The 15,581-nt window shown below is 52.8% G+C and overlaps 2 protein-coding genes across 2 annotated transcripts; one reads left to right on the forward strand and one right to left on the reverse strand.

Moving 5' to 3' along the window:
- Nucleotides 1–3,213: 3,213 nt before the first annotated feature.
- Nucleotides 3,214–6,328, reverse strand: EVX2 (even-skipped homeobox 2). Its single transcript, XM_063342565.1, has 3 exons — nt 5,905–6,328; nt 4,451–4,710; nt 3,214–3,873 (listed from the first exon to the last, which is right to left on the reverse strand). Exons 1-3 carry the CDS (start codon nt 6,326–6,328, stop codon nt 3,214–3,216), a joined length of 1,344 nt encoding a protein of 447 aa, XP_063198635.1.
- A 7,077-nt stretch (nt 6,329–13,405) lies between these two features.
- On the forward strand, nt 13,406–15,175 carry HOXD13 (homeobox D13). The gene is made up of 3 exons (XM_063342048.1): nt 13,406–13,454; nt 13,497–14,108; nt 14,925–15,175. The coding sequence occupies exons 1-3, from the start codon at nt 13,406–13,408 to the stop codon at nt 15,173–15,175; spliced, it is 912 nt and encodes a 303-aa protein (XP_063198118.1).
- The last annotated feature ends 406 nt before the right edge of the window (nt 15,176–15,581 follow it).

Here is a 15,581-nt window from a genome sequence, read left to right on the forward strand (position 1 = left end):
AGGAGGGGGAAAAAAAAAGAACTTATCTACGAAAAGCCCAAGGGATCACTCCAGTATATATTTAACCAAACTGCAATTAAAGACAGTATCAGCTTGTATCATTTAGAGCTAATGCAATAATAATGGTAAATTACAGGGCCAAAATGGCTTGTGATAGCAGCCTCCGTATTCCCAATAGTTTCCACGTCGTTGTAATTAATGCCAGGGTGAGCAGTTGGTGAAAGAAAATTTCGTGGAAGGGACATCTTGGTTTTCAAATCGAATAGAAATAGACTGCTTTGCACACACCATTGACTCTTGCATTTTTTTTTTCTCATCGAAATATCGATTTTACGGCCGATCTGTAAATATACGAACATGTTGGGCTGAGCGCGGACGCCGGGGGGGAGAGGGCGGCAGAAGGAGCGGTGACAGTCCCTGCCGCGTCTGCAGCTTCTCCGCCGAGGAGCGGCCGCAGCATCATTTTTTGCCTGACAAATGGAGAAGAGAGAAGAGAGGGCTGCGAGCTAAAAAAAAAAAAAAAAAAAAAAAAAGCCCCGGGATTTTGCTGGGTGCCTTCTCGGCAGTAGATTAAAGGCGCACCTTTTCCAGGCTGAAAGACGATTAATATTTTCTCAGCGACATGGGAAGCCCAGGCACGGACAAAAGCATAAAAAGCGGACGAAATCATTTCTCTACGTTGTTTGTTTTTTGTGTTTTTTTTTTTTCTTACAGAATATCCCTGTAATATTTGTAAACACACATCTGTTTAGCCAGCCAATTAATGTTAAACCAATGTTTGGACTTAGTACACATCTGCTATAAACATGAGTAATGCATAGCATTCGCAGTAAAAATACTGATTAGTATGAATTAATCCATCTGATATGTGTATTAAAAGGCATTTAAATATGTTGTTTTAAGAAGTTCTCATAACCCTGGATGCCATATTTAAAAACAAACATCAGTACGCAATGTTTTGCAGCCTCTTAAACAAATAATCTCGCTTTGATTTAAATAACATTTATTTTACATGACCAAACACAATAAATAACGTAATATACAAAGCTTTATAATTATTGCACATTTGTAAAATATTTTACAGTGAGTTCGTACAGCCAGCAATATTTAAAGCACAAAGACTTTATTTACAGTTTCATATAATAATCAGGTCCAACGGACCTAACATAAAATGAATTTATGTTAATTTTACCAACCAGCGTCCTCATCGATCATGTAATAGACATATATCTGTATTTTGGAAAAATGTAAACATTATTGCCAAAATCGTCGTATATACATCCCATACTTGTGTGATCATAACAAACGATTCCAACGATCGAAAAGGTTAAGCTGGTAAAAGAGTGCTACGTTTTGGTCTATTTTCTTTAGCCTTAAATTATATATTAATAAAAAAATTTCAATGTAAACTCAGTGAACAACAGCTGGTATAATCGATATTTTTACATAAGTAGTCTTCCTATTCGTTCTTTACAAAATGAGAAATTTTTGGGTTGGGTGTCTTCTACCGTGCTTTAAAGTTCTCTACCCAGAAAATGTACACGTCTTGTCAGGAATCCGCTCCAGAAGCCCGGGGATATTTCTCCTTTGCCCTTGCCTACCCCTGCACAAGAAATCTGTCCCGTTGTACAAAAAAAAAAAAAAAAAAACAAAAAACAAAAAAAAACCAAACCCAAAAAAACCCAAACCTACGATTTATGTTCACTGAACAAAACAGCATAGCCTTTAAAATAATTTCCTGAAAGTTCATTATTAGAATATGAAAAAATCCAGTGTCTTAAAAATAGAAGTATTTCAGGACACTTATTCGAAATATATAATAGAGATTTCTTTTCTTTTCTTTTCCTATTTTTGTGTGTGCGTGTGTGTACGTGTGTGTGTGTATTCACATTCACACAGGGCCTAAACAAGCAATAGCAAGTTAGATGAGGGCTTCAACTCCTCAGAAAAATCTCATTATGTGAAGAGTGAAGTGGCTCTGTAGGGAGCATTATGGAAATATCTGGGTTTGATTTAATGAGGCTCTTCACATCGGTGGAATATCAACTTAACGGAGAAAAGTCTACCCGGGGCGTCCAAGTTACCAAAATGAAAATTGGCAATTGAGATGATAAGAAAGTGGCTTTCTTGTGCGAAATCACTTCAGGTAACAGAGATAACATTAAATAACATACATTCTATGCACCAAGAACAATGTTTTATGTACCAAGTCTCTTATCTGTCTCTTCTAATGACTTCCCTTAGCGGGTTGTTAGTACTTGACAGCAGGTCTCTGTGCGGGGAACTTTTTTCCAATTCCACATTCAAAGGAGGTCCATCAGAGAACATGATTGGCAATTTTCGTCATAATCTGCACATTATTAGCATCAAAATTGACATGGCAGTAACACTGGTGGTTTTTGATGTGCCTTTCTTCAAGTTCAAGGAAGTCCCTCCAGTAGCAGTGGTTTGGTATAGCAGGTCTCAGTTACCCAGTGGTGGCTTTTCAGAGGCAAAGGCGCGATAGAGATGCGTGAGAAATAAATCCAAGGGCCGTTTTACCGAGAGGAGAGAAAGACGCTAAGAAAAAGAATTAAATTTAGAAAACTGTCTGGAAGGTAAATGCTTCAGGACGACAGCCTACACCTAGAGAGATTCAAGTATTTCCCAGATAGCGTGGATTATGGTAGTTAGAAAGCATGAGCTTAAAAAAATGCCTCTCGCCATCCTGTCAATCTCACACTTCTCTTCCCGTCACTGGCCCGGCCGCGGCAGCCTCATTAGCTACCGCTTGTCGCACAGAAATACGCGAGACGTTGCCCGTTTAGTCGAACTCAGACCGAAATAATAATAATAATAATTAAAAAAGAAAAAGAAAAAGAAAAAAGAAACAAAACAAAAAAGCCAGGAACACATTCCCTTCCGCCGTCTCCCCCCTCCCTGCACCCGCCGGCCCGGCCGCCCGCAGCCCCGCGGAGCCCCGGCGCCGGGCAGCGCCCGGTTAGCGCGCACGGTGGGGCCGCCTCAGCGGGGGGTGCAAAATCCGCGGAGCGCCCTCCCCGCCGGGCCCCGCGCCCCTTCCGCGGCGGGGCGGTCAGCAATAAAAAAATAGACAGAACTTTTTGGCCGAGCCTGGGGGCGCCCCCCGACCCGGTCGTGTGTGTGTCCCCGACATCCCCCCCCGCGACCCCCCGGTACAAAACGCCCCCCGCCCCCGGGCCCGGGCCGGGGTAGTTATCTGGTGAGCGGCGCCTCCTCCCGCTGGTCCGGCGAGGCGACGGCGGCCTTGCTGAGCACGGCGGCCGAGTAGGGGAGGAAGCCGCTCTCGGAGCGCTGCCCCGCCGCCGTGCAGGGGAAATCGGCGGCGGCGGAGCCCCGCGATCCCAGCGCCGAGGCCGCCGCCGCCGCCGCCGCCGCCGTCTGGCTGCTGTGGCAGCTGAGGCAGGAGCAGGGCGCCGAGCCCCCCGGCGGGCCCGACCCCGCCGCCGCCGCCGCCGCTGCCGCCGCCGCCGCCGCCGCCGAGGCGGCCGCGCTGCTATTGAGGCCGGCGGCGGCGGCGGCCGGCGCCTGGTAGAGGCCGGGGTGTCGGAAGCTGCAGAGCAGCTCCGGGCGGGAGTAGGGGTGGGAGAGGGCGCGGAAGGTGTCCAGCGGGCGGATGGAGGTGGCGAAGGGCGCGGCGGCGGCCCCCGAGGCGGCGGCGGCGGCGGCGGCGGCGGTGACCCCGACGTGCGGGTAGTAGTGGAGCGGGACGTGGGAGTGGAAGGGGTAGGGCAGGCTGCCCGTGGCCGCTGCGTGGGTCATCATGTAGGTGTAGAAGCTGGGGTCGGCCGGGTGGGGCCAGGACATGGCCAGGCGCTGCCGCTTGTCCTTCATCCGCCGGTTCTGGAACCACACCTGCGCGGGGAGACAAGCACAGCGCGGCCTCAGCTCCGCTCCGCTCCCCTCCGCGCCCCGCCGCGGACACCGGCGGGCACCCACCGACACCCAGCGCCACCACCCACGGCGGCCCCCTTCCCCTGTAGGCGACCTTTCTCCTGCCCGGAGCAGTCGTCTGTGACCTTGCCCGAGGGGAGCGGTGGACACGGTCCCCCTCGGCCCGGGGGAGACCCCTTCCATCTGAATAAACGTTTTCCCTTCCACTCGTCCCCTCCCTCCCCCACGCAGGACTATGACTTTACGGTATTGACGCGCTCATCCCCCCCGCGTTTAATATCCGCGTCTATTTTCTCTCCCCTCTTTCTCTTTAGGAAATAACGCTAACGCGATAAAAAAAAAATTGATGAGGAAAATAAATAAGCATGATAATTTTTTAAAAAAAAAGGAAATGAAAAGTTTTCGGTGCGGACAAGCAAACGAGCAGAAGGGATGATCGCAGCTGAAAGGCCCAGCGAGTCCCTCAACCGAAGAGGGCAGCCGGCAGCCGGCCCGGGGGGAGCCGGGGCGGCGGGGGCTCGTCGGGGAGGCGGCGTACCTTGATGGTGGTCTCGGGGAGGTTGAGGGCGGCGGCCAGCTCGCAGCGCCGCGGCCGCGACACGTAGTTCTCCCGGTAAAACTCCTTCTCCAGGCGGGCGATCTGCTCGCGGGTGAAGGCGGTCCGGTACCGGCGCACCTGGTCGGCCCCCGCCGCCGAGCCCCCCAGCGCCCCGCCGCCGTGCAGGCTGCCGATGCCGGCGGCGGGGGCGGCGGAGGCGGCGGCCGGGGTGCTGGGCGCCGGGCTGCTCTCCGCGTAGCCTGCGGGGCGAGCGGAGGGGGGTGAGAGCGGGGCGGCGGGGCGCCCCCCCCCCCCCCAACCCGCCCGACCGGGCCGGGCCTTACGAGCCCGTCCTTAAGGCCAGCTGTCATCCTTACAAATCGCTGCTTCTCAGAGAATCGATACAGTAGGATTTGGGGGGGGGGGGGGGGGTGTTGGGTTTGTTTGATTTTTGTTTGGTTGTGGGGGGTTTTTTGGTGGGGTTTTTTGATTTTTTTTTTTTTCCAATACTTCATAACCGCGTTATTCTTCGCAAAAGGGGCTGGTTTGGCGACTGCAGGGTAGCCGAGCCCCGGGGAGAGCGGTCCAGGGCACGGGCCGGGGCTCGGCGCGGCTCCACCAGGCTACCAGGAGCCCGGGCTCGGCGTTAGCCCTTTTCCCCTTCGTCTGCCATTCTTATTTTCATTTGAGACGTACGAAATAAGAGCAGCCATAAAAGCCAATTTTTTTTTTCCTCGAGCGTTACGTCGAGGATCCCTTCCTTTCTCTGGCACATTTGACGAAAAAGGCATGCACTGTGGCCCCTAGGAAATCCACAGCTCACCTGGCTCCCCCTCCCCAATTACAGCAATAATAACAACCATCGTCCATCACTGTGCCCCGCAAAGCGGGAAGGAGACGAGGCTGTTTCAAACCCCCTGTTTCAAGCAGAGGAAAAGTGAACAATGCCCAGTCACCCCGAGGTGGACACAGGACGGCACGTTGCATATACACAGAGAGGGACACACACAGACAAATATGGACAGTTTCCTCGCACTCCTCTCTCTCTCTCTCTCTCTCTAATTTAATCTGTGTATGTATATACACATATACACAGCTCGAGAGACGCCGAGAGCTCCAAGAGCGCGAGGAAAAATGCGGAGAAACATTTCCCTAAATATAGGTGGGTGGATATTTGTGCCTACATATATTCTGGATATCTATCTACATACCAATGGATTTGGGCATGCACACACACACAGGCACGCACCCGCACAGGATCTGCCTGGGCAGCGTGTCTCAGTTATCGGGATAGCGCAGTAATCGCAATAATATTTTACAGCCTGGAGCTCTGTCTTCGCAGAAGAGAGAGCGCCGGTGCAGAGGCGAGCAACTTTGGCGGTGGGTTTGCTTTGGTTTTTAAAGCCGGTTGGCAAAGTGCGGGGCTTAGATGGAGATGATAAAGGAAGAGTTACCTTTGTTACTGTTTTCCTTCAGCTGGGAGGAAGTCAGGCTGGCCGGGGAGCGGAGCGCGGAGCAGCCCACCTCCACATCACTGTTCATATCTGCCTCTTGAGCAACTTCGGAATAAAGGCTGATTTTCTTCCTGCTTTCCGACGGCGGGATTTCGGAGGAGACGGTGCTTTCACTGCTCGGATGCTGAAGATTGAATAAAGTGTCTATTTCAAATTTGCCTTTGGCGGAGATGTCCCCTATAGCGCTGTGCAGGGAGGCGGCAGTCAGTCTCGGGCTGAGGCGACCACTGTGCGGAGAATTTTCAAGGGCCTCCAGCACCGCATTTCCAGCTGAGTCTGACAAATTCGAGAGCCTTTTGCCAGCTGTAGGGCTGTGCAGCCCTCTCTCCATCAGGATCATCTCTTTTCTTATTCTTTCCATCATCTCAGCTTTATAAAAAATGTCAAAGTTGCAGGGCTGGTCCTGTACTAATGATGAGCTGCAGCAGGGGCTAATTCACATTCAGCCCGGCAAGTGTCTCTAAATATTATTATCTCTTTTTGAGGGAGGCGTAAAAATTGTGGGATGCCAAAGCGAGGGAATGACTGGTCAAAATGACCCATACATCCTTTCTAGCCCGAAATGTCATTCATCAAAAAGTGGTGCTCGTCATTAAGGTACGAATGACGCTGTTCGAATAATCATTTATTGTAACAGGTTTATAAGCAAATAAATACAAGCTCCTGTCAGTGGATAATGAAGGCGGCTTCAGAGCAGACAAATATATCCAGGTGGAAAGAAAGAAAGACAAGAAGTGAGGAGTAAAGCTCTTGTCCTTAGCTTGATCAGATCTTGCTTGAATTGCTCTGGGGTTTGGCCTCTGGGGTGGAATTGACAGTCTGATTAATAAAATGAGCTGTGCAACATTTCCCCCTTCATTTAGGTGCATCATTATGCTCTGATTTTTGTTTTGTTGCCTTTTAGGTCCTAATGATGCAGCTTCTTTCTCATTTGTCCTCGGACAGAACTACATGCTAAATATTAGCTAATGCTTTTCTTTATTATTATTTCTGAGGCGGATTTTAGATCACAACGCGAGGAAATGCTGGAAGAGGACCAGAGGACCGAGAACCTCCTGCCGCTGATATCTCTTTACTTTTCCCTCCCATTTCCAGACCGCGTTAGCACTTTTATTTAGGAATTTACACTGACACCCCCACGCACCCCCTCACACGCGCGAACCTTATGCCCAGACTTTATAAGACCGCTCGTGCCGGAACACACCGATTCGAGTGCACCCTACAGCAGTTTCCTGGAAATTAAAATATTTATTATAATCTAATAGATTATAATAATATTTTTTCTTCGTTTAGTTCTTAAATATGATCTCCTTTTTTACTTTCTATAATCCCGCTTATCGACGAAGCTCGCTTGCGATTTTTCCCCCCTCTGGGACAATACTGGCTATTTGTACGGTATGATGGGGTGTGGGGGGGGAATAACCGAAGGACATTAAATACATTCATGATTTAAAACACTCCGCGGCCGTGCCATTTCATCCTCCCGGCAGGTTTCTCTCCAGCCCTCTGCTTCTTCCCTCCCCGCCGCCAATAAAGTCTACGCATTTAAAAGAAAATATTAAAAAAAATAAAAATAAAAATAAATAAGTGGTGGGGGTTTATTGCCTACAGGCTTCGAGCTAGCAGAGACATCACCTCTAGCACCCTCACTCCAAAGTTACCTGTGGCTCAGTTAGCTCATCCCTCCGCTCTTTGCCGGGTGCCGGGGGGCGCAGCGTCGCCGCGCTGCAGGGGACACGGGCTGCCGCGCTCGGCAGACGTGACAGTCGGAAAGTCTCCCTTCAGTGATAACTTTGCTAGCAATAATGACGCTGATGGCAACCATTTAAACGAAGATAAATCCTTTGCCGTTAGCATCTCTGGAGTGCGCTTCGAGAGCTGCCCAACCTTTTTTCTCGCCGTGATTTTTTTTCACCCACATCATCTAATGTTTACACCCTGGGAATCTGACTTTCGTCGCCCGGAGAAACATCCCAATGTTTCCTGTGATTAAACGCGGGTTTGATTTTTTTGCGAGGAGAGCTGTTCCTGCTAATGTTAGTCACACACATCTCCTAAGTTCTTGTGCTCTTGCGCATGATTCATAGCTCGAAAATGGGATACTTGTCAGATTTTTTTTTTAATAACGTGTTAAAGTCTCCCTAAACATTCCACCAAATATTTAGGAAACATTCTAGGCGTTGTTTGCAAAACCCAGCCTTCCATTAATGAGCGTTTTATGTCAGCCCTTTGAAATGTGAATTTAGACTGCAGTGTGGTGTCCTGCGTTTTACAGCCCCAAAACCAGACAAAAGTAAATATCAACTTTTCCTTGCCCGCGGGCGCGGAGGGGGAGCGGGTCGATGCGGAGGGGCGCGGGGCGGCGGGCAGAGCCCGCAAAAGAGTTCCCCCCACCCTCCCGGGGACCACCGGCCGTGACGGGCGCGGGGGCTTCCGCGGGACGAGGGGTGTCCCCGCCGCCGCACCCCCACTTCGGGTCTCACTGAGGGCGGCGGGGCGGGCGCCCCGCGGGTGGCAACCGGCACCGGCGGGCCCGGGGGTCGGGCAGCCCGGCCGGGGTCCCGCAGCCCCCGCTTCCCCCGCCGCTCCCGGCTCGGCAGCAGCCGGCGGCCCCGGCATCGGGGCCCGGCGGGGCGGGAGGCGGAGCGGAAGCCTGCGGCCGGGTTTATTGCTGTCGTTTGGCGCCCTCGTCTGTTTTCTTAAAGGCTGTAACAGGGCGAGCATCTTTTCCCCCTGCTCTTTCGGAAACCGCAGCCGAGATACCACATCTCCCAGGCACTCGTGTGTGCACACAACCGAAGGCGGCACAACTTGAGACTCCAGAAATGTTACTGCACCACTAAAAAGGAGGGTACGCTTTTTATGTTGCTCGGAGCGGATGGAAAAGACTATATGAAAAGCCCCAGCGTAGGAAAAATAAGTTACACGCAAGGGCGGCTGTGGATGATCTTTATTAGTGTTATTTTATATTTTGCACCTTTTAAATAATACTGATACCTCAGGTTATGTACAATATATCTTAAAATATAGTTACATTCATATGCGAGGGAAATAGCGTATCATAAAAAGACGTTAATAATCTTCTGCTAAGTAGATGTGAGGTAAAAAAAACGTTCCCGGCCATGCAGTTAATCGGTTCACCCCAAACCGTCCACCCGCTAATAAACTAGTCGTCTGATATTTATATTCCCGGCAAACTAGATGCATTTACTGCACCGATGTTTATCCTTGTTTTTTTTCCCAAAAAGAACAGCACAGCCTAAAAACTTTTCGGCATATGTTTATAGTTCTTCAAAACCAACAGCTCAGCCTAAAGAGCCTCCGGCATTACAGTGACATTGGTGGGCAAAGCGGGGAGGAAGTTACAGAGACCGCCGAAATTGCAAGGTTTTGTCAGACGCTGTTTACTCAGTTGTTCGTCTAAGTTTAAATAGCTGCTTAGGCCTACGGCCAAACTTTTCATTTTTACCTTTAACGTTATTACCCGAGGCATCAAAGCGTATTTCAGCCCTCGTTTATTAAATCTTACCCGGAAAAAAAAAAAAAAAAAAAAAAAAAAAAAAAAAGAGGTCACGCAACTTAATTGGAAATGAAGTTCGCATTAAATCAGCTAAACAACATCTCGGACAGCTTTTCACCACTTAGAGCGTGCTTGGGAAGACGGACAGGATGTATCTGCTTCCTCCTCCTCCTCCTTCTCCTTCCTCCTCCTCCTCCTCCTCCTTCCTCCTCCTCCTCCTCCCCGGCGAGGCAGGCTGCCAACAGCGGGATATCCGCGACAGCGCAAGGTCTCGGCGGGGGGTGCAGAGGTGCAGGGGTCGGTCCCGGCGGGGGATGCGGGGGGGATGCGCGGCCCCCCTGTCCCGCGGGGCTCCGCGGGGCAGAGGAGCCGCGCATCCCCCGCGGCAGCGCCGGCGGCAGGCGCTGGGGCGCCATCTGGCGGTTCACCGGCGCCACTGCGCGGCGGGGGCGGCGGTCTCTGCCCGCTCTGCCCGTGACTTTGTCCCCTCCCCGCCTGGCAAGGTTAATGGTGAGGCTCTGTCCCCCCCACACGGAGAGGTTTTTAATCGAAACGACAAAGCCTTGCTGCCGTCTCAAAGCGGCTCGGCCCCATGTTTAATTTTGAGGTGGCGGGATGGTCCCGGGTCGGGGTCCCCGAAGTCCCCGCGCTGCTTCAGAGCAGAGGTGGGGGGCGGGCAGCGCCAGCCCGTGACCCGGGAGCTCAAGTTCAACGCCCGCGGTGCTCAGCCGCCCCTGAGCGCTGCAGCGGGGCCGCGCAGGGAGTCCCGAGAAAACTTCCTCCGACTCGAAACGGAGTTAAATAAAGAGATGAGAAGCTGTGTCACAGATCTGGAGGGGAAAAAAAAAAATATTGTTAAACTTTTTGTTTAACCGTTTTCCCCCGCGTTGCTGTTAAATCTTTTCTTTATCGTAACTGGTTTGTTTTTTGGGTTTTTTTTTAAAGGAGTAGGGGAAAATGAAAGCTCTTTTGTTCAGTTTAGCTATTAAAAGTCCACGCAAGTTAAAAAGTAACAACGAAACGCAGTGGGCATGGGGAAAGTTTTGGGGAGATATAAATCGATTGGTTTTCTCTTCGTTTGCGTTCCTCGTTTGTCCTGGGCGACCCTTTTTTTTTCTTTTTTTCCTTTTTTTTTTTTTTTCCCCTACAGTAAACACTAACAAGAGAAGCAACTTCCTAAAGACACAGTTACCATCGGCAAGTTTTGGCGAGGGAGGTGATGAAAAAAAAATAAGTTGTTTTTCCTGGGAGAGAACGGGCGGAGGGCAGACAGCAAACGTTAAAAGCCTGCGCTAAAAGCTTGAGTGGAGTCCTAGCTGTGTTAAATCATGGCAAATGTATTTGAGGAAATGAGATAATTTCGGGAGGGGGGGAAGCAAACTTTTTTCTTTTTTTTCGGGGGGAGAACAGAGCCACTTTGTGCAGCGATACTGTCTATACCGTGTGTTACGCAGATTCCCCTGCAATGTGTCAATGGAAAATGCGAAGTGGCTCCGCGGGAGGCTGGGCACCCGCAGAGCCGCTGCCGGGGGAAGGCGAGGACCGTCCCGCAGGCAGAGGCCCGGCAAGCGCCGCACGTCGCCCTGCCTGCCGCGGAGCCAAGTCTCGGTGGCGACTGTCCTCCCCGGGCAGGGGAGACGGGGGGGCTGCTCCGGGCCGGGGTGGCAGCACGGCCCCCGGGGCTGGGCGTGCGAGACTCGTCCTGCCACTTGTAAACCGGGTGGATGCTCTCAGAGATCCGACCTTGGTTCATGAGCTCGTTATTTTTATTCATGTGCATAATATCCTGCCACGCGAGGCAGCGCTGTGTTTTCTACACCCTCCACAAAACTGCTCCTTATGGAATTGAAGTTGTTGGTCATAAACCCGCCCAAAGACACAGTTTTTTGGGACACCGAAGGGCTGTCGCTGGCGCAGAGGTCTCGGCAGGGCTGTGGTCCTCTGCGGGCGTCGCTGCGGCTGCACCGTGATTTGCTTTGATGTAACGGAGCTCAAAAAGCTCTGAAACCCTGTGCTTTAGGTGCTCCTTTCTTTCGGCGGCCTTATTTCAAATGTCGTGACGGGTCGGAAAATTTCACCGCATTTATTGCAAGAGGAAACACAACAGGAATACAAATGGAAAGATGTCCCGAGAAACAACGTCTCTCATTTCTCGGAACTTCAGCGTATTAACAATGTTTTCACCAGAAAGTTGCGGGCAGGGACATAAAAGGATGAGAAACTTGTGCCTGCACAAACCATCCTCCTAATTACTTAGGGTTTCATGTGCTGAGAGTAAATACTGATTCGGCTTATAACAGAGGGAAACACGTAATCACTTCTGGCTCACTTAGCTAATTATGAAAGATTAATATCAATTAAGTGGGTAGAGCTAATGAACGTGAACTCGTGCTTGCCAGCCGGTTGTTGCTGTGATTACTGGCACCCGTTTGCCACTCCTCACCCCGCTTCCAGAAACTGCCAACCACTATTAGACCGGCTACAAAGCGGGGCTGCGGGACGGGCGGCTGCTGGGCGACCTGTCGCCCTCCCTCCCGGCCCCTCCGCGCCCCCTCGCAGCCCAGCAGCCCGGAGGACCCGCCACCGCCTGCCCGGGCTTCCCAGCAAGGGCCCCGAAATCGTGTCAGCACTGATTTTCACCTCCACAGCGGCTGCTTCTCCTGTCTCCAGGGACCGAGCCTCCGCTGGGACAGTAAACACGGGCCCGGCTACACGCTTTTCAGCGGGCGCGGAGTTTCCCTGCCCTTCCCCGCGGAGCTGCCGCCTTTCCCAGGAACTTGTTGCCCTCCGCGCCCGGGAGAGGGTTGAGTGTCTGCAATACGCAGCCGCGGAGCGACGGGAGCCGGCCCAGAGGGACAGGGCTTGGGGATGGGACTCGTCTTCGGAGCTCGCTCCATTTCCAGCTCTTCGCCCTCCTCCGATTTCCATCCCGGCTCAGCGGGAGAGTGGAGAGAGACGACAGAAGGATTGGCCACAGTCTTGGGAAGTCACCCACCAGAACAGCCGTCAGCATAAGCGAACGCTGCGTTTTAACTAGGCTGCCTTACCACGACATGAACTGACACTGCAAGGGGAAAAAAGCCACATCTAATGAGTGCCAGGTTTAGCATCTTCCGCTGAGCGCAGACCCGGTGCCTTTTCCTGGCTGGTAGCAATATCTGGGGGGGGCTAAAGGGGGTGGAAGACTGGGGGTGTCTCCTATGGACCGAGAACTCAGTGGAGAGCCAGGAGACCCCTTCTTCCCTATAACAAAGCCCTTCTCCTCCATACATCGCTGGGAAGGAGGGAGGTGGGGAGAATGGGATACAAAGACCGTGTCGGGTTTTTCCTCCTGCCGCAGACACAACAATGAGCTGGGGAAGGTCTCGACGGGGATCTGGTCAGACCCCTGCCCGAGCCTTCAAAAAGGCCCCTGCCCGAGGCTTCAAAAGGGCCAGCGGAGGACCATCCGCTGGCCCTTTTGAAGCCGCGGGCAGGAGGAAGGCGGGGGGGTGAAAGCGACGAGGGCGAGGCTGGCCCGGAGGGGCATCACCGCCACCCCCCCGCCCAACCCCTCCCCAGCGCCGGGGCCGCGGCGGGGCGGGGGTGGGAAGCGGGGGGGGCGGAGAAGGAGGGGGGGGGCGCCGTCGGTGCGGACCGGGGGGCTGCGAGGCGAAAGGGGCAGTGCGGGCAGCGGGAGGGTCACATGTTTCGACGGCAGCCTATGAGCAGCCCCCCGGGCTGCCGAAAACTAATCTGGAGCCGGCCGCCCCCACCCCCGTCCCCCCTCCCAACCTGGACTTCGTTTTTATAAACGTACCGCCAGGATCCAACCTGTTGGGAGGCAAATATCCATTTTTGCATCATGCCCGGCCGGGGACCGAGCCGCCGCCGCCGCCGCCCGCGATGTGCAAGGCCATGAGCAAAGCAGCGAGCTGGGAGATGGACGGACTGCGCGGCGACAGCACCGGCGGTGGCGGCGGCGGCGGTGGTGGCGGCGGCGGTGGTGGCGGCGGCGGCGGCGGCGGTGGAGCCCCCGGGCAGTGCCGTAATTTTCTCTCCTCGCCCGTTTTCGGGGCGGCGCACACGGGCCGAGCGGCCGCCGCCGCCGCTGCCGCCGCCGCCGCCTCGGGGTTCGCCTACGCCGGCGGAGGGGAGCGCTCGGGGGCGGCGGCGAGGCCCGACCCCCCGGCCAAGGACTGTCCGGGCTCCGCCGCTCCGGCCGCCGCCCCCGCGCTCGGCTATGGGTATCACTTTGGCAATGGATACTATAGCTGCAGGATGTCCCACGGGGTTGGGATCCAGCAAAACGCCCTGAAGTCTCCCCCCCATGCCTCCATTGGCGGCTTTCCCGTGGAAAAGTACATGGACGTCTCCAGTCTGACCAGCACGAGTGTCCCCGCCAATGAAGTCTCCTCCAGGGCGAAGGAAGTGTCCTTCTACCAGGGCTATACAACCCCCTACCAGCACGTTCCTGGGTACATAGACATGGTCTCAACGTTTGGCTCTGGGGAACCGAGACATGAAACATACATATCAATGGAGGGCTATCAGTCTTGGACTCTGGCTAATGGCTGGAATAGTCAGGTTTACTGTGCCAAAGATCAGACACAGAGCTCACACTTTTGGAAATCGTCCTTTCCAGGTACGAGAGGGAGAGAAATGGTCTGAGCTGAATCCCCCCCCCCCCCCCCACCGCGCCTCCTCCGCCTGCCCGTCCCCTCCCCCGCCCCCCGGGCTGCAGGGGCGGCCTGCCGAGGTGGACACGCTGCACAGACACGCACAGAGCGGAGAGAGAGGGGGGGGACTGTGGATTTTCCTTTTTCCCTACCCCCCCTCCCCTACATCTACCCCCGAGGAAACTTCACCCTCTGCTTTCCACCCCGCGGGAGTGACCCCAAGAGCCACCCCCCGCCAGCCAGCGCCAGGGCCCCGGACCCCCGTTCCGCCGGCGGCCTCGGGCTCCTTCTCCTGCTGCTTCCCTCGGTGCCCGGGTTTGTATTCGCGTTTGCAGTTTGCAGGACGATGGCTCGAAGGCTTGCGCTCCTCCGCCTCTCCGGCTGGCGACTGACCCGGCCCCAGAGCGCTTAAGAGGCTGCGAGTAGTGAGGGCACAGAGGCACAAACCACATGCAAACAAACCCGGGGAAAAACACACACACACACCCCAAAGCGATTTCTGTGTGTGCGCTGCCAGGACCGACCTGCTCTCGGCCCCCCCAGCCGATGCCCCTGCCGTCCTGCATGCTCGCTAGCGATGCATGCCTGCAAAGTGATGACAGTCCATCAAGTTTTCGGTGCTTTACTAACGTGCAAATAATGTGGCAGTGTAAATAATAATAAACTGTAAACAAGCCGGCATTATTTATTTGCCCGTGAAAACCAGTGTCCAACAAGTATCGGTTAAGCTTTAAACGCCTGTAATAAAATTCTAATTTTTCACATAATGTCTTTTACAATAGGGGACGTTGCACTAAACCAGCCCGATATGTGTGTCTACCGGCGTGGGAGAAAGAAGCGAGTGCCGTACACAAAACTGCAGCTTAAAGAACTCGAGAATGAATATGCCATTAACAAGTTCATTAACAAGGACAAGAGGCGAAGGATATCCGCAGCCACAAACCTGTCTGAGAGACAAGTTACCATTTGGTTTCAGAACAGGAGGGTGAAGGATAAGAAAATAGTCTCCAAACTGAAAGACAACGTATCTTGATCTATTAGTTGCGGACAGTGATGGATATTATAAACTCAATTTACGACCAGCTAAAGACTTTTGGAAAGACTTGAAAATATATTTAATTTTTTTTTCTCCTTCCAGCGGTGGCGAAATTTCGGGAATTGTTTTCCATGAAAGTCAGCGTTTTTCTCTCAGTGGAAGGAAGTGCTGACAAATCTTGAATTATAGTTCTGTTTCTTCCTTTTGAAAATAATAATAATATTAATATTAATTATATTTTCTGTTCTTCCCTCTAGGCCAGTATAAACGAATTTAAATATGTTGAACGGTTACAGTTATAACTTTCTTAAATACTTAACTCTTTGGGGGGTTTTGTGTAATTTTTTTTTTCTCTGAACAACAACCAGTGCCAAAAAGTGTCAGTTTTGATTTGGTATCGTAA

Source organism: Chroicocephalus ridibundus, chromosome 7, assembly GCF_963924245.1.
Source record: "Chroicocephalus ridibundus chromosome 7, bChrRid1.1, whole genome shotgun sequence".
NCBI lineage: Eukaryota > Metazoa > Chordata > Aves > Charadriiformes > Laridae > Chroicocephalus > Chroicocephalus ridibundus.

What these genes read in the sequence shown, in the direction of transcription:
- EVX2 (XM_063342565.1), bottom strand. Translation starts at nt 6,328, where the DNA reads ATGATGGAAAGAATAAGAAAAGAGATGATCCTGATGGAGAGAGGGCTG. An exon ending in GAAGGAAAACAGTAACAAAG is followed by an intron (nt 4,711 to 5,904) that starts GTAACTCTTCCT and finishes CTCGCCCCGCAG; the next exon opens with GCTACGCGGAGAGCAGCCCG. An exon ending in TCCCCGAGACCACCATCAAG is followed by an intron (nt 3,874 to 4,450) that starts GTACGCCGCCTC and finishes CTCCCCGCGCAG; the next exon opens with GTGTGGTTCCAGAACCGGCG.
- HOXD13 (XM_063342048.1), top strand. Translation starts at nt 13,406, where the DNA reads ATGGACGGACTGCGCGGCGACAGCACCGGCGGTGGCGGCGGCGGCGGT. An exon ending in CGGTGGCGGCGGCGGCGGTG is followed by an intron (nt 13,455 to 13,496) that starts GTGGCGGCGGCG and finishes GCGGCGGTGGAG; the next exon opens with CCCCCGGGCAGTGCCGTAAT. An exon ending in TTGGAAATCGTCCTTTCCAG is followed by an intron (nt 14,109 to 14,924) that starts GTACGAGAGGGA and finishes CTTTTACAATAG; the next exon opens with GGGACGTTGCACTAAACCAG.